Source organism: Echiichthys vipera, assembly GCF_963691815.1.
Source record: "Echiichthys vipera genome assembly, chromosome: 2".
In the NCBI taxonomy this organism is placed as follows: domain Eukaryota; kingdom Metazoa; phylum Chordata; class Actinopteri; order Perciformes; family Trachinidae; genus Echiichthys; species Echiichthys vipera.
In genome coordinates, this window is record NC_139827.1 from 29441740 (window position 1) to 29461977 (window position 20238).

At 41.3% G+C, this 20238-nt stretch overlaps 1 protein-coding gene across 1 annotated transcript; it reads left to right on the forward strand.

Moving 5' to 3' along the window:
• The first annotated feature begins 2406 nt into the window (after nt 1–2406).
• Nucleotides 2407–17411, forward strand: card14 (caspase recruitment domain family, member 14). Its single transcript, XM_083922545.1, has 20 exons — nt 2407–2712; nt 4049–4186; nt 4279–4604; nt 5405–5563; nt 5726–5845; nt 6123–6248; nt 7560–7709; nt 7797–7913; nt 8612–8712; nt 9235–9290; nt 9512–9572; nt 11350–11566; nt 11646–11772; nt 13335–13575; nt 13758–13818; nt 13907–14021; nt 14123–14287; nt 14810–14928; nt 15730–15845; nt 16512–17411. Exons 1-20 carry the CDS (start codon nt 2499–2501, stop codon nt 16717–16719), a joined length of 2937 nt encoding a protein of 978 aa, XP_083778671.1. The 5' UTR covers nt 2407–2498; the 3' UTR covers nt 16720–17411.
• The last annotated feature ends 2827 nt before the right edge of the window (nt 17412–20238 follow it).

Consider the following 20238-nt stretch of genomic DNA (forward strand, 5'->3'; position numbering starts at 1 on the left):
ACTGCTCAAAATAACACCAAACCTCTGCATTAGCATGAGAAGAGTCCTTACACATAAAACTAAGCACCAATGGGCTCCTTCCTTTTGGATTGACTTTGGTAATCGACCTGAATGGACTTTACTATGAGAGGAGCTGGTACCGGGGCCAGTAGGTAAGTCTTTAAAAGACTCTTTTTATAACTTTTTATATCATACTAACTACGTTGTTGATGCTTTCTTTTATGTGTAGGGACTCTTATCATAATACTGCAGATTTTTGTTGTTTTAGTTGTTAGAAAAGCCTTTTAAATGCCTTCACCGTAATGCCCCGAGCTAATCAGTGCTAGCCACGTCCGGATGTTAGCGACTGTTAGCAACTCTCTCGGATATTTCCGTTAATAGTTCATACACAAAAAAACTGTCTCGATGACTTATTTATGTGTTCAAGTGTCGAAAAAGACATTGGGATGATTTTACATTCACTTTTATCAATCAGGTGAGTCCTGGTTGCTCCCCTGGTAGAGCTTGTGCTCTGTGTACAGAGGCTCGGTTTCAATTCTGACCTGCAGTTATTTGCTGAGATCTCTCTTTTTAGGGATCTTACTTCTCAGGTTTGTGTCATGAAAATCAGGCTTGTCTCATCCTCAAAGCAATTTCAGTCAAAAACAACTGGACTGGTTGTTTGTCTAGGAAGACGTTTCACCTCTCATCCAAGAGGCTTCATCAGTTCATGTACGCATCTGACCAGGCTGGGACTGGTCCAACTAACTGGTGTGGAGATCCAGGTATTTAACCTCTCACAAGGCCGATGATGTCACTGAAACCTCTGTGCTCCAAGTGCCCACGCCCGTCGTTAGAGTGACAGTCGTTGGTGGGCAGTTGGTTTCGACTTCGTTAGTGCTCTATTGAGTCTGAACGACAGTCGTTGGGGTCACCCGGGCCATGTGTGAACAGTTGTCCTTTGAGGTTAGATTGTTGAATCTCCTGGGAAGGGATGAAAGGGCGGCATTGTAAATTGGAGATACTCTCACTCTAACGACGGGCGTGGGCACTTGGAGCACAAAGGGTGTCAGTGACATCATCGGCCTTGTGAGAGGTTAAATACCTGGATCTCACACCAGTTAGTTGTACCAGTCCCAGCCTGGTCAGATGCGTACATGAACTGATGAAGCCTCTTGGATGAGAGGTGAAACGTCTTCCTAGACAAACAACCAGTCCAGTTGTTTTTGACTGAAATTGCTTTGAGGATAACGATGACCTGGACGAATGAGAACATTCACAGGCTGAGGCTTGTCTCACGTTCTTCTCTTTACTAGATGCATGGGTACAAGAGTACAATCATGAGACCTCCTCTGTTTATCCTACTTCTGAAATATTGCTAAAATGATTATGTCAATTCAGCTGAATCTGTCTTATAGAAGTCTGCAAATTAATCTCTTTTTCATCTTTTTATTGCTCCTTAGGGGCCCTAAGGAGAAGTAACTCAGACTGGGGAATCAAAGACAGTGAAACTCCGCTGTGGGAAAATTGGTTTCCTTGGATTGCTCAAGCACTACACTAATGTTATTGTTTGTTATTGTTGTCTCTTATTTTCTCTCATTTCTACTACTATTTATTTAGATTTCCATATTACATTTCCTACATCCTCAAAACTCTTTGTGCCAGTAATAGCTATAATTTACATCACAGGCGGTTGCCTTGATAGCTTCTGTTTGTTTGCATAAACCCTTTACAGTACAGTAAACTGTAAGTTCGCCCACAGAATGGCGGTAAGTTAGCTAACAGTATGAAAAACCTTTGACCTTGTGTTGACAACCCATGCAGCTACGCCCCCAACCTTCCGTCTTTAACAGAGGACTTTGCACTTCACAGCTCAGTGTTGCTGTCAGCTCTAGGGTATGTGTGTTTGTTTTACTGCGATTAGAATTTATTAAAGCCAACTCGCATGTCATGTGACATTTCTGTGTTAGCCAGAGGCTTTGTTCATTTATGCCACAGGCTTTGGCTTGACTCAAAATAAATGTGGCTTCGCTCATTGATGAAATGAGGCAGAGATTTATGATGTAATTAGATATTGAATTAGTAGTCTAGAGCAAACAAACGTTAGAAAGCCACCAAGAGTGTGAATGGAAGAGACATGTGTGGCTCACTAGACTAATGTTTTTTTAGTGTGTAATGTGTGTGTATGTGTGAAACATGATTGTGTTTCAGCTCTATTGGCACCACTGTATGTTTGTGCTAACACTCATACTGTAGTCAGTGCCTTGTTGTGCTGTATCACAGAGGTCTTGTCTTACAGGTTTTCCTACACGCCCACATATAAACACACACACACGCTTTGACACAAACACTTGCAGGGCGTGGAAAGCCTGACCCTTTTATAAGGCTGTTCTGCCGATTCCAGTCAACCTGCTTTTCTGTCGACTTCCAGGAATGACTCTGTGACAAGTGCCAAACCGTGCCCATTGCCTCATCAGCAGGCAACCATCTCTCTTTCAAACACACAGAGCACGCTCAGGATGGCAGGTGAGTGTGTTCCTGAGGTCCCAGAAATAGGACAGATGGGCGAGGAGGAACTGTGGGAGCTGATTAACGACAACCGCCACAGGATCGCCTTGGGGGTGCGGCCATGCATCTTGATCCCGTACCTGAGGCAGGCCAGAGTGCTCACTGAGATGGACGAGGATGAGATCCTCTCCTGCCACAACCTCACCAACCGCAGCATGAGAACCAGTGAGATTTCTGATTTTATTTGTTGCTTCTTGGATTTTAAACACGTTGAAAGCTTGTAGTAGTCTGTCTTAGAGGACAAGTGGATTGTGGTTTGTCCTCTTTTTAATGCATCTGAATCGATTTCACTGGCTTTTAAGTGTATTGCCAAGAGACATGGGAAATTCCAACCACACTTAAGCACTAAGAACATAGAGTTTGAGAGGCTACTGGCCTGCGTAATATTAGTAGTTAAGGTCTTTACAAACCTCGGGCACGACGAATACATGAGACAAAAAATGGATGCAAATATTCACACCAGCAGGTAAACAGTTACACAGTGTATGCACTGCCTGTGTCAAGGTTGGAAGGAGTGGAGTTTGCTGACTTGGTTCTGCCCCTGTGTTGTTGTATAATCTTGGTTGATAACTTAATTTGCAATACCAGAGCACAGAAAGATCTACCTCGTTCAGGAAAAAGGTGACATCACTTTATTGGTGTGTAATATTTGTGTACTGTGTGAAAGTACTCATGATAATACAAAAAATATATGGATGTACAAATTAATCCAATGAAAAAAACGCCACCAGTGTAAAAGGCCATTAGTAGTTTGGTCATCTACTCGTTTGTTTTTGTCTTAGTTGAATACGATTTCTTTAGTCGATTAGTCTCTAGATTAGATCTCTGTCAAACACAAGTGGTGCTTTTGCATGATTCTTTGTGGATGAACTCATTTTTACAGATCTGTCGATTAAATCAACTAATCCAGAGGCATACAAAGTGTGAGGCGGGTCTTCCCAGGGGAGCTCCAAACTGTTTCAGGGGAGGCTCAGTGAATGGAAGCAAAAAAAATGTTATATTAATTAGTTATTACATTCAACAAAAGATCACATGATATAGCCTAAATGTGTGTGATTTGGTCGAAGAGATTCATAAATACAGTAGTTTTAGGGAATGTTACTGTTTCTCCCATGTTCCAGAACAGACCTTTTTTGTTGTAGTTAATGTAGTCTGAAGCAATGTTAAACAGCAATATTTGGCTATCTTGGCTCAATTGTTGAATGTCTATGGGACATAATCATGATAGGCATCCAGGAATGGAGCAAAGTAAACAAAGGCCCTGTTTGAGGGGATGCCCTCAGTCTCAGTCTAGTACAGTATTCTCAGACCAGTCAACAAAATTGTATGAGTGCTAGTCACAAGAATGTCTTTAATGGAGGACAGCCGTACCGAGGATAAATGGAAATGCAGTGCTTTTACTTCGGAAGTAGGACATGCAGAGATGAAACACTTATCTTGGATGAAGTCTGCTGAGGGTTAAAGTTAATGACAAAATTATATCATCATCTACTGTTTCCAGGCTATATGCTGGACTTGCTTAGCACCCAGGGGAGGAATGGGGCTGTGGCCTTGCTGGAGAGCCTGATGATCCACTACCCCGCCCTGTACACCCAAGTCACTGGACGCAAACCCAGTACTGAGCCTTCCAGATTCAGTGGTCAGTGCCTCTAAGTATTGCTGCATGTTCAGGGAATTTTTGTCTCATTGTTTCACTTGTTCTATGTCTGACTCGCGCTGCTCTCCTCGCAGGCCTGATAAAGTACTCAGAGCTGACAGAGTATCTGGTAAGAGCAGTGACAGGGATGCAGAAGGAGCTCCAGGAGGCGCGCTGCGAGGCTAGCAGAAAGAGTGCACGCTGTGCCTCCTTGGAGTTGGAGATCAGGCAGATAATGGAGCTGGAGGAGAAGTCCAGATGCATTCAGTCTGAAAATGAACGCGTGCGGAGACACTTGTGTTCTGTGCAACATGAAGTCACCAAGCTGAAGGATGAGAAGTGTGACTTGTACATGCGCTACACAGCAGCCATCGAGGAGAAATCAGCCATGAATATGCGTCTCCATGATCTCAACCTGCAGGTTAGAATGTTTTTCTTACCTTAAACAAATTTGATTATAGAAAGGTATGATCTCATGGGAAAGTCCTCAAAATTACCTAAAGTGATAGATTTAGATCTTATTTCAGCAGGTAACTCGTTCCAGAGCTCGGGGTCCTTCGTTTACAGATGGTGTAACACATTAACAAAATCAAACCAACTCTTATTTCTTCTGGGTTTTGCAGTGGCCAATGAGAGTTAAGGGATGGCCCATGCCAGGCACTGCCTTACACGTCCCTGATTTTGATAATTAATTGACGAATTATCAGAATCAGCCGAATAGTCGATAAGTGGATCAACAGAAAAATAATCGCAAATTACTTAGTAAGTAGTTTTTCAACATGCTGTTTTTTATATATAAACACAAAGAGCATACTAATCGAAAATGAACAGTGTCGACTCTATGACATAAGTAGAGGTATGCGATGCGGCATGATGCCTTCACACGCGCTTTTGATAGGAGGTCTGAAGAAAGAAGGGGAACAACGTAAAAACTGCGACTAACTGTGCACCGCATTTGAGTTTAGTTTTCATACTGTAAGTGGTTCATATGATCAATCACCATTGTTTCAACTCACTCTTTGATAGATATTAACTTAAATGACAATTAACTAGATGAAAATCGTATGGACTACAACTTTAATAACTGTAAAATGAATACCACTGGCGATTTTGGGCCATTATCTTGGGTTCTTTTTGACATTTTATAGACAAAAATGCATCCATTGTGTTAATAATCATAGTTGCAGCGGCATCAGCATAGTTGTTCTTGTGTTGTGGCAGGTGTATCAGCTGCAGACCGGGCTGCAGAAGGCACAAATGGAGAATGAGTTTCAGAAGCAATGCTCAATGAGGTGTACCTCTCCCGCTGAGACTCCACAACTGCAAGAAGAAGTCAGGAATCTGCGCTGTCAGTTGGTGAAGGTGGAAAAACTTGACCCAGTGAGAATAATCGCTTAATCCTTGTGTGTTATTAGCTGATAAATGTGGAATACTGTAGGAACAGCTTTCATACACAATCTTTAGACGGTGAGAGAGTTGATACCCACTTGTGTCTTCATGTTTGCGTCTCATCTGCTGTCACTGCTGTCAATGTGTCCACAGGCTCGTCAGGACATCCTGGTCCAGGACCTGGCTGAGGCCATAGACAGCCAGGTGGAGCTGGCAGAGCAGCTCAGGTGTTACAGAGGGGAGAATGAAAAGCTTCTCACAGAGAAGCAAGAGGTATGTGATCATGAAACAAGAAATTTAATGCAGAGTGGCATTTTGATTGTTTGGCATTGTCTGTTTAGTACTAATAAAGTGTGCATTGTGTAAAAACACCTCATAATCAACACAATCAGTGATAAGACATTGTTAAACGGTAATACTATATACTACCACTATCTATTTCAGACAACACAGAAGACAGTTCCCATGTGGCTTATCAGATCTTTGGATCAACATCCCTAAAACACTTGATCTGTATAACATGGTGTAACACGGGTGTGTTTGTATTCAGCTCTTGGATCAGAAGGAGTGCCTGAGCCTCCAGGTGCAGAAGCTGACCCTGGACTGTACCATGCACCAGCAGAAGAGCACAGTGATCCAGAACCAGATGAAAGAGCTGCAGGCAGAGAGAGACCAAGTAAGGAACTAATGACAACCACACCACTCAAACTTTCCTGTCTTCAATAACCTCAATAAAGTTTTCCACCCTGCATTTTTTCTCTTTTAGATTCTGTTTTTACGGCTTGTTTGGGTCTGAATTTCCATCCCATAATGTTGCTTGTTTTTCCTGATGAAATGTCAAACAGTGTGCCCAGCACAGTAGTGGACATTATTAAATATCAACCAGCACTTTTGGCTCACACTGTCTGTAGTCTTTGATATGGGACATCGATAAAGCTCTCCATTTCTGGAAATACTATTCTTTTTTTAATTAAGCAGTATTAAAGTAAAAAACGTTTACGCTTACATAATCATGGTTTAATTTGCTACATTACACCTGCCAATGTCATGCAGTAATGATTCATCTTTTCTTACTTGTGTTCCAATGAACAATCCACCCACACCCTAACAACTGTCAGGTGGTCGCATGGATGCCAACTGCTCCACTGGAGCTGTGCAGTAACTAATGACATAAGGCAGGGTGTAATTGCTGGATTATGCTTGCTGTATGGAGTGCGACTCACAGGATCTGCATATGACTTTTTAAATACACCTGTAAAATGTGTTTCATGCCTCTCACTCTTTCAATAACAACTGACAGTACTTCCTAAATTTTAAAACAAGGCAACCAGCTCTTGAATGTCTTAGTCATCTATAATAATTACCATGTTTATTGAAGAATTAAAGGTCTCGTATTATGCTCATTTTGAGGTTCATATTTCAACTAGAGCTTGTTTACATGCTTTCAGATTAAAAAAACACGTTCTTTTTCTCATCCTGTCTGTCTGAATACACCTGTATTTGCCCTCTGTCTGAAACACAGGTTTTAGCGCCTGTCTCTTTAAGACTCCCTCCTGAAAAAGCCCAGTCTGCTTTGATTGGTTAGCATTGCCAGGTCTTCAGCATCAGCGCCCCTGATGTCTCTGCACCGTTATTGCAGCCAGGGAATGACTTCAATGGTACTATAGCCGCACTTTCTACATATATATATATATATATATATATATATATATATATATACAGTATATACAGGAACTTTAGTGGCGGCAAATCTGGCATGCACTTCACTTCATTCAAACAGTCCCTGACTGACACGTGTGCATACCCACGTTTTGAGTTACAGGTGCCATGTGACGAGTTAAGCAATTGTGGTTATCGTGACATTGTGATTTCTACATTAGGCATAAACTCAGCCTGATTGTGTTTCTCTGCATGAATAAGAAACAAGGCGCGCCTGTGTGCAGTCCATTCTGGGTAAAGTAAATATGAACGATTTCTGTGCTTCTAGGCGTACCTGTCCAGAGACGAGGCCCAGGCCGTGATCGCCCGCATCCTGGCTGAGAAGGACACCCTGAGGTGTCAGCTGGTGGAGCTCCAAGAGCAGGTCTTCAGCCTGCAGGCCAACCACAGCCCCAGAGAACGACGGAAGAGTTGTGATGTAATTACTCACCCAAGCATGTATCAGCACACACATAAACCCAGCACATACAGAAATGATAATGCTAATCTGTATGTTTTGTCACAGGAGGTGTCAGTGAGATGGGAGAGCCCGAGATCCAGCTGTGAAGAATCCTCACTAGCCTCACCTAGACGTAGACTTCGGCGCATGGCTGCAATCAATCCCATGTCAATGAGTTCAGAGGTGTGTGTGTGTGTGTGTGTGTGTGTGTGTGTGTGTGTGTGTGTGTGTGTGTGTGTGTGTGTGTGTGTGTGTGTGTGTGTGTGTGTGTGTGTGTGTGTTCGTGCGCGTGATATCAGCCACAATTTTTAAAGAATAAGGCTGGCAATAGTCTATATTTTTGCGTAGTCTAAGCCTGATGTACCTTATTCCTCTGAGAGAGCTCTATTGTTTCCACAGCGTTGCACTGTGTAACCTGTTCTTTCATTTTGATGATCATTTTGAGTCAATCCCACCTATAGCGTTGCGACTGTACACTCAAAGTACAAAAAAAATATGTGTGGTAATATGAGGCTTAAAACATTCCTCTAACAAACACACTATTCACTCCTATTATATTTATTTTCCTATTGAAACTCCTATGATAATAACAGTAATAATATTAGTATTATAGTTGGCAGGCTAACAATAAAATATAAGTTGGACATATTTTGCAAAACGAAATGAGAGATTTATTTCCTGATTTTAAATTTGTAATGTTCAAAGTAAGGTTTTGAAGGTTTTGGTGTCAGTACTGAAACTTTGAACATTTTCAAATTTTAGCCAGACCGAGAGGTTACATCTGCTTTAATTGACTTATCATTTTACCTGACTACCTCCGTTATTGAACTTTTTTATTCAGTAAATTATCAATTTTTGTGTGTTTTTGTGTATATGTGCAGTGTGAAGATGCTGCGATATGTAGTGTCCGTTCCCGAAGCGCAGAGCCCCCGAGTCCAGAATCTCTCCGCAGAAGGGAGGAAGTACTGCATACAGACAGCAGGTGTGTGTGTTACCACATTCATCCACAGTATATGTCACTGTGTGTTTGTGTTCATGCTTCTTTAGGAGAGTATATTATTAGTTCATGCACCAGGAAGGATGACTTGAAGGTGATACTGACCTCTGCATTCCTTTCTGTTAACATTTAGCTTCAGGTGGATTATCAATTTGCAGGAATAAGAGGGGCTTTACTAGAATCTCATAATACCAAGAAACCTGAAAGTGTTCTAAAGAGAAAGCATGAAAGCTGTGAGCAGAAGATGTTGGGAGCACAGCTGTCAATAGGTTTTAGAGATTACAGATTCACATTCCACAATTCTTCTACTTCTGCTCAGGGGAACTTTTGCATTCCCAATGTGCTGATGAAAGATTTACTGTAGCTTCTATAATTATCCTGACCCACCAAACCAGTCTGCGTGTTGTACTGTAGCATGACGGATAATTATCACACACTTGACATTTTGTAAACTCAGTACAAAGTACATAACGCAGCATTATCAGTGTATGTGTACATGTTTTGCAGCTCGGAAACAGTGGAGAACGAATCTCTATTGGACGACTTTGTGTTTATCCCCAACGGTATGTGTAGAAAACATATGCACTTTCATTGTTTAAGGGAGTGTTTGTGTTTCTCTGTGGAGGGGGTGGTGGTATGCTTTTGTTTGGCAGGATTTTCATTAGCTATTGTTCAATGTTGAACCTTTGCCAGGGCTGTAAAGTGAAACAGTAACTCACACGCACATCATTTCTAGGGAAACAACCTTGATGCCAAATCATTAAACAGCCTCTCTTTTGTTTAGTGTGGCGTGAAGCCAAGCAGACACCCAGGCTTTCCTCTTCTAGTGGCTCCAACACTGATGGGTGAGGCGGTCCACTGGACCAACATAACTATCAATAAATAGTCTCATATAACTAAGCATTTTGTGGAAAACAGTTTACCCAAATGTGTGCAATATGGAGGCCATGCATACACTTAAGGTAGTTGTAAATTTAGCACAGGGCAATAAAGGCATTGGATATTGATAATCAACACCCAGCAAGAGTTAATTGAACTCAGCATACCCACCCAAGTACTAATTTATATTAAATTGTTAATTATGATATGATATATACTACTGTATAAGAGCTCATCTAGTGTATATGTAGTGAAAAGTGGGGAAGTCACTTTTTCCATCTTCCATGTCTATTCCAGCACACCGGGTATAACGAAAAAAAGGTCAGGTTAAAGTGATGATTCTAACATTTATAAGAGTACTCCACCAACAAGCTTTTTCACATCAGACATTTGACATGTCATAGTAGGACAAGAACAGGTGTATTTAATATTATGATTAATCGCTGAACACTGGAATAAATTACTGTGACATTTTAAGTGGCCCGGCAACACCGAAATAATTTGTAAATGCGTACTAGTCTGGAACCTCTCAGTTCATTTTCGATTTCCAAGGGGTGTTATCAACGGTGTGGATCAAAATGTCTCAGAGGCAATTAAAAAGACCTACAACCAATCACAGCAACAAAAAGACAAAGTGCTGAGCGACACATGCAAATTGAGGGGAACAGTAAAACAATGGCGACTGGGTCATAAACCTTCTCAAATTACAGTCAAACTGTGTAAAATGTGTTTCTAAAAACATTTTATGCAAGAAATAGACAAAGCAGTAATAGAGTCTTGATTCATATTTGGTCGTTGCTGTCTAGCTTTTCAGTTTGATCTGAGTCTTGTCAGCCTGGTAAGCTGCACGTAACAGACTTGTAGACTGGATGTCGATGCTCCTCTGTCAGTCATCGTTTTAAACCCGCTCCACGTGACAAACCGTTATGATTTGTTCGTCAGATTCCCCTCAAGCTGCTGGAAATCTCTCTGAATGTGAGGGGGGCCAGACTAGCTACCAAAGCAAATGAAACATGAGCTCTGCAGATTCATCTGGTTCCCAGGTTACATTTAAATGGTAACACCACCTGAATGATGAAGTCCAGTCTGTTCTCTCCATGGTCGAGGGAAGTTCAGTCAATATTCATGAACATGAGCTTCTTTCTCTCAAAATCAGAAACCAGAGAAGTAAGTCTCAAACTTGTGATGTCATCAAGTATAAAGTGTGGAGCTGCTCCATAGACCATGAAAGGAGACTGATTTAGTTTGTTTTCTGTTTTTATACCCAAATGATCTTTATTCTATTGAAGTGTTGTCAGGTATGAAAATGTCTCCATAAACTCAGAACATTCCCCTGGTGATGTCACCGTTATCTATAAATTCTGTCGCCATTCATTGTCTACGGAGCAGCACCCGATGACATCTAGTTTTTGGATTTGGGACAGAGTTGTTCAGGTTTACTAATACTGGACTGTCTTAGACCACAGGAATTACATGTATGAATTTCTCCCCTTTAATGGAAATGAGCCATTGTTAATGCTATCAATTTCACCCCTGCTTTGGACTAGTCAAAATGTCTGCTGTGAAAATGGTCCATTTAGATTCATTTCAAATCCAATGTGCCAAAGTGTTGGGGTGCACATACTGTCTAACATGAAAAGGATTTTGTCTGTGAAGTAGCGTTCCGTAAAGGCAACCTAACTGATCAAAATGTTTGATGAAGCATTCTATCCTTTCCTGCTCTCCTCATTACTCTCTCACCAGCCTGTCAAGAACCTCAGTCCCTCCATTCCTGATGCGTTCTCGTCCAAAAGCAATCCGGGTCAACGGCCGTGTTCTCAGTATTTCCTTCCAAGGGGAGACACTGCTCGGACAGCTGGGAGTGGTGGGAGGCAATAAGACAGGAGTGTTTGTGCACAAGGTCACCGAAGGGACCGCTGCCCATACTGTCGGCATCAGCCCTGGGGCACAAATAGTGGAGGTGGGTTGTGTTTCTGAACACTCATTCTAATCATTCTGCCTAATGTATAGGCAGTTCTCATAACACTGTTGTTCTGCAGGTGACATACGAGCAGAACCAAAAGGCTCTGAGGATGGTGCTGGAAGATTCCACTTTGGAGGAAGCTATGTGGGCTCTTGGCCAGGTCACAGGCCTCTGTCATCTCTCCCTCCGGCCCAGGCAAGATGGTATGTCCCACATGGGCGTAAAATACTTTTCCCTATCAAATGTATGTCTCACCATAAATAATTTCTATACATTTTACTCAAGATGTTACATCCCACTTCGAAACATATATCCATTCTTGAAGCTAAAATAGTACTTTTCATCACAAAATAATTAATATTGGACTACATTCCAAATGTCTCCACAATTTTCTTTTTTTTAAACAAATTCCACTCTATCCTCAAGTAGAAAAAAAGAATGTACTGCCTAACTCCAGCACAGTGGCACAGGGACACTTTTTATTCATGCTGTAATTCCAGGATCATGAAATTAAATAAAAAGGAAAACAAGCAAGCGCTTTTCCCTTTAAATAAAATTAGCTTTGCACACAAACATACTGTATGTAACCACATACAAACACAAGGCAGGACTGTATTATGACAAATCACAATGACTGTATATTGGCATTAGCTGGAAATAAAAGTTTATGACTTCAGCTGTCATGACGCCTTCAGGAAGCAAATTGTTTCTCTTGAGATTAAAGGGATGGCCAGCTGCCACATGATGTAACTCATGCCACTAATAGCTACAGAATATAATGTTGATCATCCTGCTGTATATGTGAGGAAGTACTCAGGACTACTGGGACAAAGTACAGTTTAATAGCTTTGCAAGACAGTCTTCATGTATCCAAGGTTAGCATATAAGGACACAGCAAAAAAAAGCGTAAAAAGCAGGAAAATATATACATTTTTATTTTGATCCAAGAGTTGGAAACGTAAGGCACTCGTGTTACCATTGGCATGTGGTAGCCTAACCAATGGCACACAAGCAATACACGTGAAAGAGAGTTTGTGTCCTCTCATCTGTCTGCCAAACAGCCTCTTATTTACAATAGTTTGATTGACTTTTTCCCCAGTCTGTATTCCAAAAAGACCCGCCCTTCTCTGCTTCTGAATCACTAGTACTCTCTGTCCTCTTGATAGAATTCAGCATGGGTGGGGTAAATATAACACAGCTGGAAGAGGCTTGGTAGACAATGGAAGGTTTGATGTTGATATATCTTGCTGAACAACAAGAACATTTTAGCATGGCACTTATCAAAAGGTTGCAGACCCCTGCTTTAATCCCTTCTTATTTTGACCTTTGTGCTAACTGTCAAAGCTGCAGTTAATAACTTTTATATATGTTTTTGTCATATTTGCTCAAATTGTCACTGTATCCTGATTGTCTTACGTGAGACAGATAATCTGTGAAAAAAAAACATGTTACTGATAGCATCTGCAAGATTCCACCTCGCCCAAAGGAAAACCAGAGTCAAAAGCATGGCAGCCGAGTCATGAACTTTCTTATTTTAGAGCTTTGCTCGACACAGCGATAAACCATTGTGGTGTGGCATGAACCATTGAAAACTACAGGAACATAATAGGGTCAAAACTTTTTAGGCAGGTAGTCACAACATGGTAAATTGTAAAACCTGAAATGGACAGTGGATCAAAGTCGTAGTGTGAAAAATGAAGAGATTACATCATATGTAAATAATGTATGAAACACAAATAAACATTGGTTTCCTCCTCCTGTTCAGAATATGAGGTGCTGCTTCAGCAGCTGCAGAGTAATGAGACATCATCCGGAGACTCCTTCTACGTACGCGTCAACCTGTCTCTCCCCGCTGGCCCTAACGGCACCCTGGCCGTGTGCTGCAACGACATCCTTCATGTAACTAACACGCGACCTGCTGGAATTGAGGACTCCTGGCGTGCCAGCCAAGTTCATCCTTGTCAGCTACTGGACCTCCAGAGTGGAAATGTTCCCAACTACTACAGGTTGATAAACTGATGTGGAATATAGAAATGTTCAGAAGCAAAAAGTACTACTTGAGAGTAACCCAGGTGTATTCACACAGCCAGTATGAGTAAAATGTTTTCTAGCAGAAACCCAAAATACCAGTATGAACCTGGTAAATGAAGCATGCTATGCACCCTTTAATGGTTTTCTGATGGCACAGGGCACAGCGACTTCTGATTCGAGCCATTGAAGAAATGAGCTTTCAAACAAAGTCTCAAAAGGTGAGAACAATCTTAAACACTGTCACCCAGTGACCCCATCCAAAATGTCACTGTGCTAACTCCTTTGAATGTCCCTCTCCCTTACCAGGCTGGGCATGTGGTGGACCAGAGTAAGCAGAAGGCAGTGAGGATTGTCGGCACTGGTCGCCAGGGCAGGAACCCACTGTGGGTCAGTGTGGAGGATAATAAGACCACAGACTCAGGTACATTAGCCTGAAATATCTTGCTTTATTGCTTCTTGAATCTGCTGTTTGAACATTTTGAAAACATTTACCTTTCTCACTGTATCTGATTTCCTCTATAGGTGATACATCTGCACCCAAAAGCCCTCTGACCCTCATGCCCTACAGCCTGATTACCCCCCACTTCCCACCCATCTGCAGGCCTGTCCTGCTGCTGCCCACCATCCTGGGACACATCCTGAACAAGAAACTAGCAGACTGGCAGGGCTTCCAGCTCTGTGATCCTGGTAAGAAATACAATGTTGTTATAAAATGAAATGAAACTCTGTGCATTCATAATTCACATCTGCTTCTGCTGGAGCATACGCAATTGAAGACATATTTTTAGATACAGTGGAGGGAAGCACTTTCCTGTGATGACAGATAGGTCTGTTTGACTTGACAGATCAAATGTTTGTCTGTAGCTGTAAACCAGGAAGGAAATAAACTTTGTGGATAAATAGTTATAAAAACGATAGAGGCTATAAAGAGGATAAATGTTTGCCAGTGTTCCCTGCAATGATAAGGTACAATGAAAGTTTAATGATCTTTGTGGGATGATTTGATCATTGCAAGGACAAGTGAATCACGACATGCAGAAGAAAATCAAATGATAAATGTTTCAGATAATGTATCAAATGAATGAAAGATAAAGCCACTACTAAAGGTAAAGATACCTTATTTTTATATGGAGTTTGAAATATATTGATCATGGCCTTATATGACTCTACATATATCACCCCCTCCCTCCCCATCCGTCTGCTCAACAGAGGTGCTGAGCTCCAGCGAGCATGCAGCACGACTGCAGAGGTCCGAGATCCTGGAAGAGTGTGAGCAGGGAAGAAACAGCTACTACACCCTGCAGAGCGTCGAGAAAGTCATGAAGAAGGTCAGAACATTCAACCCAATAACCCATCTTATATTTGGATACTTTCACTGGAGGCTGGTAGCTCAAAAACAAGATTGGAGCTCAGTAAATTGTGGTGTGAAAAAGGATTGAAAAGAAATCCATTCCGTTGGGTTATTGACTTTTAACTCCCTTTAAGCCAAATGTGAGAAGAAAAAAAAGATTTATTTGCCACACTGCTGGTGAGGTTCTAGAGTTGACAGTGTAGGATAGTTGGTCGTTTCACCACTTTAGTCCACACTGTACACCATGACCTTCCTAAGTCTGCAGCATCCGACCCATTACACACCACCGTCCACCATGTTTACCTTCATTAAATCAGGCTGCTACAAAGTAATCACACACACACACTGACGCCAGATTATTGTAGCTCATTAATCCTGTATTACACTTTACTTTCCAACCTGAGATTCATTTTGTGTACGGAAGCCCTGAGAGGCAAATGTGATTTTCATTTTTCTGGTGATCAGTTTCCCAAGTCTGATCTAATTTTTTTCTCTGTTTATGACTAAAGAATAGTTGGGGGAAAAAATCTTTAAAAAAAGTTTTGGCAAGTGAATTTTTGTTGTCATGAAGCTTTTTCTAAGTTGTTTTACAAAAATCTGTGGAAACAAAAATACTCATTTCAGCCACAAGAGTGCACCACTACCCAATTTTGCTACTACCCAAAATAGAATGTATGCATTCACATTTAGTCCCCTTTATATGACTGCTCTTGAATCATGCTCATTAAAAATCCTCTTTTGAACCCATATTTCATGTATTCTTGTCCTCACCCTACAGGGGATCCACTGCGTGCTGCCGTTTGGGCTGGACTGCGTGCGTCGGCTGCAACGGGCAGAGATCTTCCCTATCATCATCTTCATAGGCCAATCTGCACGTAGTGCACGAAAACTGAGGTTAACTCTCCTTCCCGTTCATATCACTGCTGACGGAGCTTATCTCGTTGCTCATGATGGCTCTGATATCACATTTAGATAATCACAATAAGCAAATACTTACTTGGGTAAAACCAAATGATATCTGCTGTAGTTTCCGTGTCTTAAAATAAACATTAACCTGAGTGAGTCAGGATGAGCTGAAATTCCAGTAGTTATATTGCAACTTTTCCCTCAATATGAAGACTTAAACTTTGTGACCCACCGCATGTTGTACAGTAGGTTGTAAAAGCAATAGCATGAGAACAGTAAGACATTCAGTTTTTCCACTGAGACAAAACAAAACAAAACAAAAGGTATGTCCTCCTGTGAGTGCAACGTGTTCCGGTCTATTGATGCTGCCTTCACTGGAGAAACTGGTATATCTGCCTCATCTATGAAGATTTGTCCTTGCTGACAGTCCAAACTATTTTTTATTATTATTATTCCCTCTGATTCTGAGGAACTGACATCAACAGCTGACATGAGAATTTAATAACATAATAAGATCTGATGCGATGTTGCATTATCTACATTTAAGAAGTTATGATTCAAAAAACCACAACCAAACCACCAAAAAAAAATTGTTTAAAAAAATGATCTTTATCTCATCTTTATTTATTTCGTTCATTCCTCCTCCACTTCCAGGTCAAAGCTGCAGCGCCACAGCCAGTCAGAGGAGCGGCTGTTGGAGTGTTCCAGAAACGAGGAGCCGCTGCTGGACAAGCTGCCATGTCTGTATCACAGCATGGCTCCAGACTCCTGGTGTGACCAGGCCTCCCTGCTGAACAGCCTGCGCACCATCATCTGGGAGGAACAGAAGAAGATCGTCTGGGTGGAGCCGGACCTGTGGTGAAGCAGAAAAATCCAGTTATGGAATTCTAATTTCTCAAAGGGTTTTATATTAACATGATATTCAGAATATATTTAGCTTTACAATAAGTCTTTTTGTAAACATAAGTATGTATCTATGATACTTCTGAGTAACTGGGTGAAAGGACTCTCGTAAAGTGCTATGAACTGTACTTTTAAAGTGTATGAAGCTCTATCATTATTTACTATACCCAGAAACAGTTTCTGCTCTTTGTTGCCTCCCTTTTTGAGGCATTTGTGTGAAGCAAACACTGGTATGAAGTGTCCATTAAAAACACATTAATCATTAAAACATACTGTAATGACTGGTATGTCCCACTATGAAGGATTGTCTTTGAATGCTTGGATCTGTCATCTTGATTAGAATGCTGGGAATAGATCGATGAAAAGATAAACTTGAACAGTCAGTTGAGAGTCTACATCAAAAGAGATCTGTATCCTGTGTGCCGGGTTCATGCTCTCTTTTTCCTTCTCTTCCTCTCCTTTTCTTCTTCATGGTGCTGCCCAGCACCCATAAACGTTCAGTCCTGATGACTTTACAGTCAAACACTGTTCATGACATCCCTCTGAATTTCTGTGGAAGTTTTGTTGGCAGATTCTGTAATGCTTTGTTTTATTAATATTTGTTTCCATTATGTCACATTGTACCTCACATTAATAAAAAATGTAGCAATATTTAAGTTGAATTTTTTTGGGACAATTAACAAACATGACTTCGCCTAACTCAAAGTCTTTTGATGTAAACAATACTGACCATGATGAAGGTCGGTATCAAAGCAAGTCACTTTTACACACATTTCTTCATTTGTCAAACTCAGTTGAAGTGGCCTCACATGTTGACTGCAACATATCAACGTAATCTCATGGAAAGCATACACAGTATTTCGCCTCTAATGAACTGCATTTCACGCGTCATTTAAGTTCCATTGTCATTCACAACTCGTCACATACAGATGCTTTTAGGACCCCTACACGTCTCCAAATCATGACACTTCACTACGGCCTTTATGCTGTAGGCTACGCTTCACTTCTGGAGCGATTGCTCAGAGCATATTGATACGGATGGGTTTACAGTTAAACAGTGCGACTCTGCTGCGTAAAATGACACACGAAAAGCATAAAGATCCCCACAAGGTATTCTTATCATCAGGTTTGTAGGATATCGCAAGAAAAGTTCTGCACCAAAATCCAATGATATCTTACGAAACAACGAACAGAACTCAACTGCGAGACGGCTACGGACTGGAAGTGGGCCACGATGATGGCTTTTTTCAGTAACAAGAAAGTCAAATCAAATGAAATAAATACGTGGAAAACACATATTGCTGCACATTACTTTTTGTTGTTATATTACAAATTGCTGTGTTATTCATACGCCATTTTGTGGGGCCAGGCTGAACATATGACACTGACCAACTTAATATGAATTTATTGAACTCGTTTTCTGAAGTTCAATTAACTTAACTTAGAGTCACATTTTCACAGCTCATGAGATAACTTTGAACTAATTAATCATGTTGTGTTCAGCTAACTTCCATCGCGGAAGAAACTGCAGAGTGATAGAAAATAGTCGCCAAACACAACGCTAGTCGTTTTTAACAAAGACAAAGTCTCTGCGGTTCGGTAAAATTTCTGGATCAGTTCAGAAAAACGGGATAACAAAACTTGGAAAATGCTCCGGTTGATGTTTATTCTTCAAGATCGCTGATTCGCTCATTTAGCTGTCAATCAAAAAAGGATTCCGCCTCAGACAGCTCATCCAATCATCATGCAAAGGCCGAGCGTCCAGGCCTCCCTAGGGAGGTGTTCCAGGCACGTCCAGCTGGGAGGAGGCCTCGGGGAAGACTCAGGACCAGGTGGAGAGATTATATCTCCACACTGGCCTGGGAACGCCTCAGGATCCCCCAGTTAGAGCTGGTTAATGTGGCCCGGGAAAGGGAAGTTTGGGGTCCCCTGCTAAAGCTGCTGCCCCCGCGACCCGATCCTGAGTTTGCGAGCTCGCGAGCTTGTTCGAAAAAGACATATTAAGCAGGCCTGTAGAAAATGACCCCGCTTTGTAAGAATTATGAACTAATTAGAGTGCTTACAGCCTGTCTGAATTTAAATGTGTAAATTAGGATATAATATTCTTAACAGGATATGAGAAAATGTGTGCTTGTGTTGAAATATGTGACAAATACCTAATATACTGTCTCCAGAAGTTATTTATCAAAACCCCATTTGACAATCAATACATTTCAGTTGTTAGAATAGGCTACCAAATATAGGCCAAGAGCTAATTCTGTGCCTTATTTCCTGACTTCTCTGTAATTTAACGGCTAATTTTGCTTCTTCTTTTTTTTTTTTTAAAAGTCCAGCGTTCTTAGAGTTTTCATTGATAGGCCTATAGCTATTTTCATAAAATGTCTTAAGTAAATGAATGAGGAGAAACGTGCCGGTGCATGCTCTTTGAACAGGTGCCATTATCAGATATGTCACCACTAGAGGGAGCAAGGTAGAAAGAATATTTGACATTTTAAGGTTTAACAGCAGACCGTTTGCATTTTGCAGTATGTCTAAATGGGGTTGGTTTGTTCAGTGACACTATTATTATGTTTATACAAACACTGTGACACCTGGGGGTTTCATCGGCTGTGTGAGGAGCTGCAGCTCGAGCTCGCTGGATAAAGAAAGAGTGGGAAGCAGTATCAAGGCAACTTTGATGCTTAATGGACCACGTTTCTCTGTAAACTGGCCGTAAGTGTTTCAAGCGTATTTGTGGAAGGGATTAGGCAAAACACTGTGAGCTAACTAGCTGCTGGAGTACATGATAGACCAGAGGTGTCCAATCCTGCTCCTGCATGTTTTAAGTCTAATGCTCTGCTCGTTACCAAGCAGCTGCAGCTTTATAAGGAGCAGAGCATTAGACTCAGGTGTGTTAGAGCAGGGAGGAACCTAAAACATGCAGGAGCAGGATTGGACAGCCCCTGTAATAGACTGACAGTTAAGAATTCTGTCCAGACGCTAGATGTGGCAGCATTTGTGGCACTAGGGCACATCGTCAATACTCTCTTGGCTCAAAATCTAAAAGTTGTATCACAAAACCTTTTTTACTGTGAACAACAGGAGGCTTTACTGAATACACTGGCTTTAATGTTTACATCAGCTTCATACCATATTTAGCAAAAATACAAAGGGCCAATCAGAGATCTATTGGAAAAATCAAGTTGCTACTGTCTAAGTCATTGGGTCACTGTCTCCATCATCCTAAATCACCGCTCGCAAGTCCATTTAATGAAGATTACACCTCTCACACAACATCTTTCAATAAAAAATATGATTATCACCAGAGAGAAGATGCTCTTCTGGATGCTTTGATATCATTTTGATGTTTTCGGGGTCAAATACGTGAGAACCAGAGCGGGTCAAAAACCTCTCTGCTGTAAACTTTCTTGTCTCAGTTTGTACAGTACAGTTGTCACAAAGGGCAACTGGTTGGCACTCCTGTTGCTTGGAGGCTCAT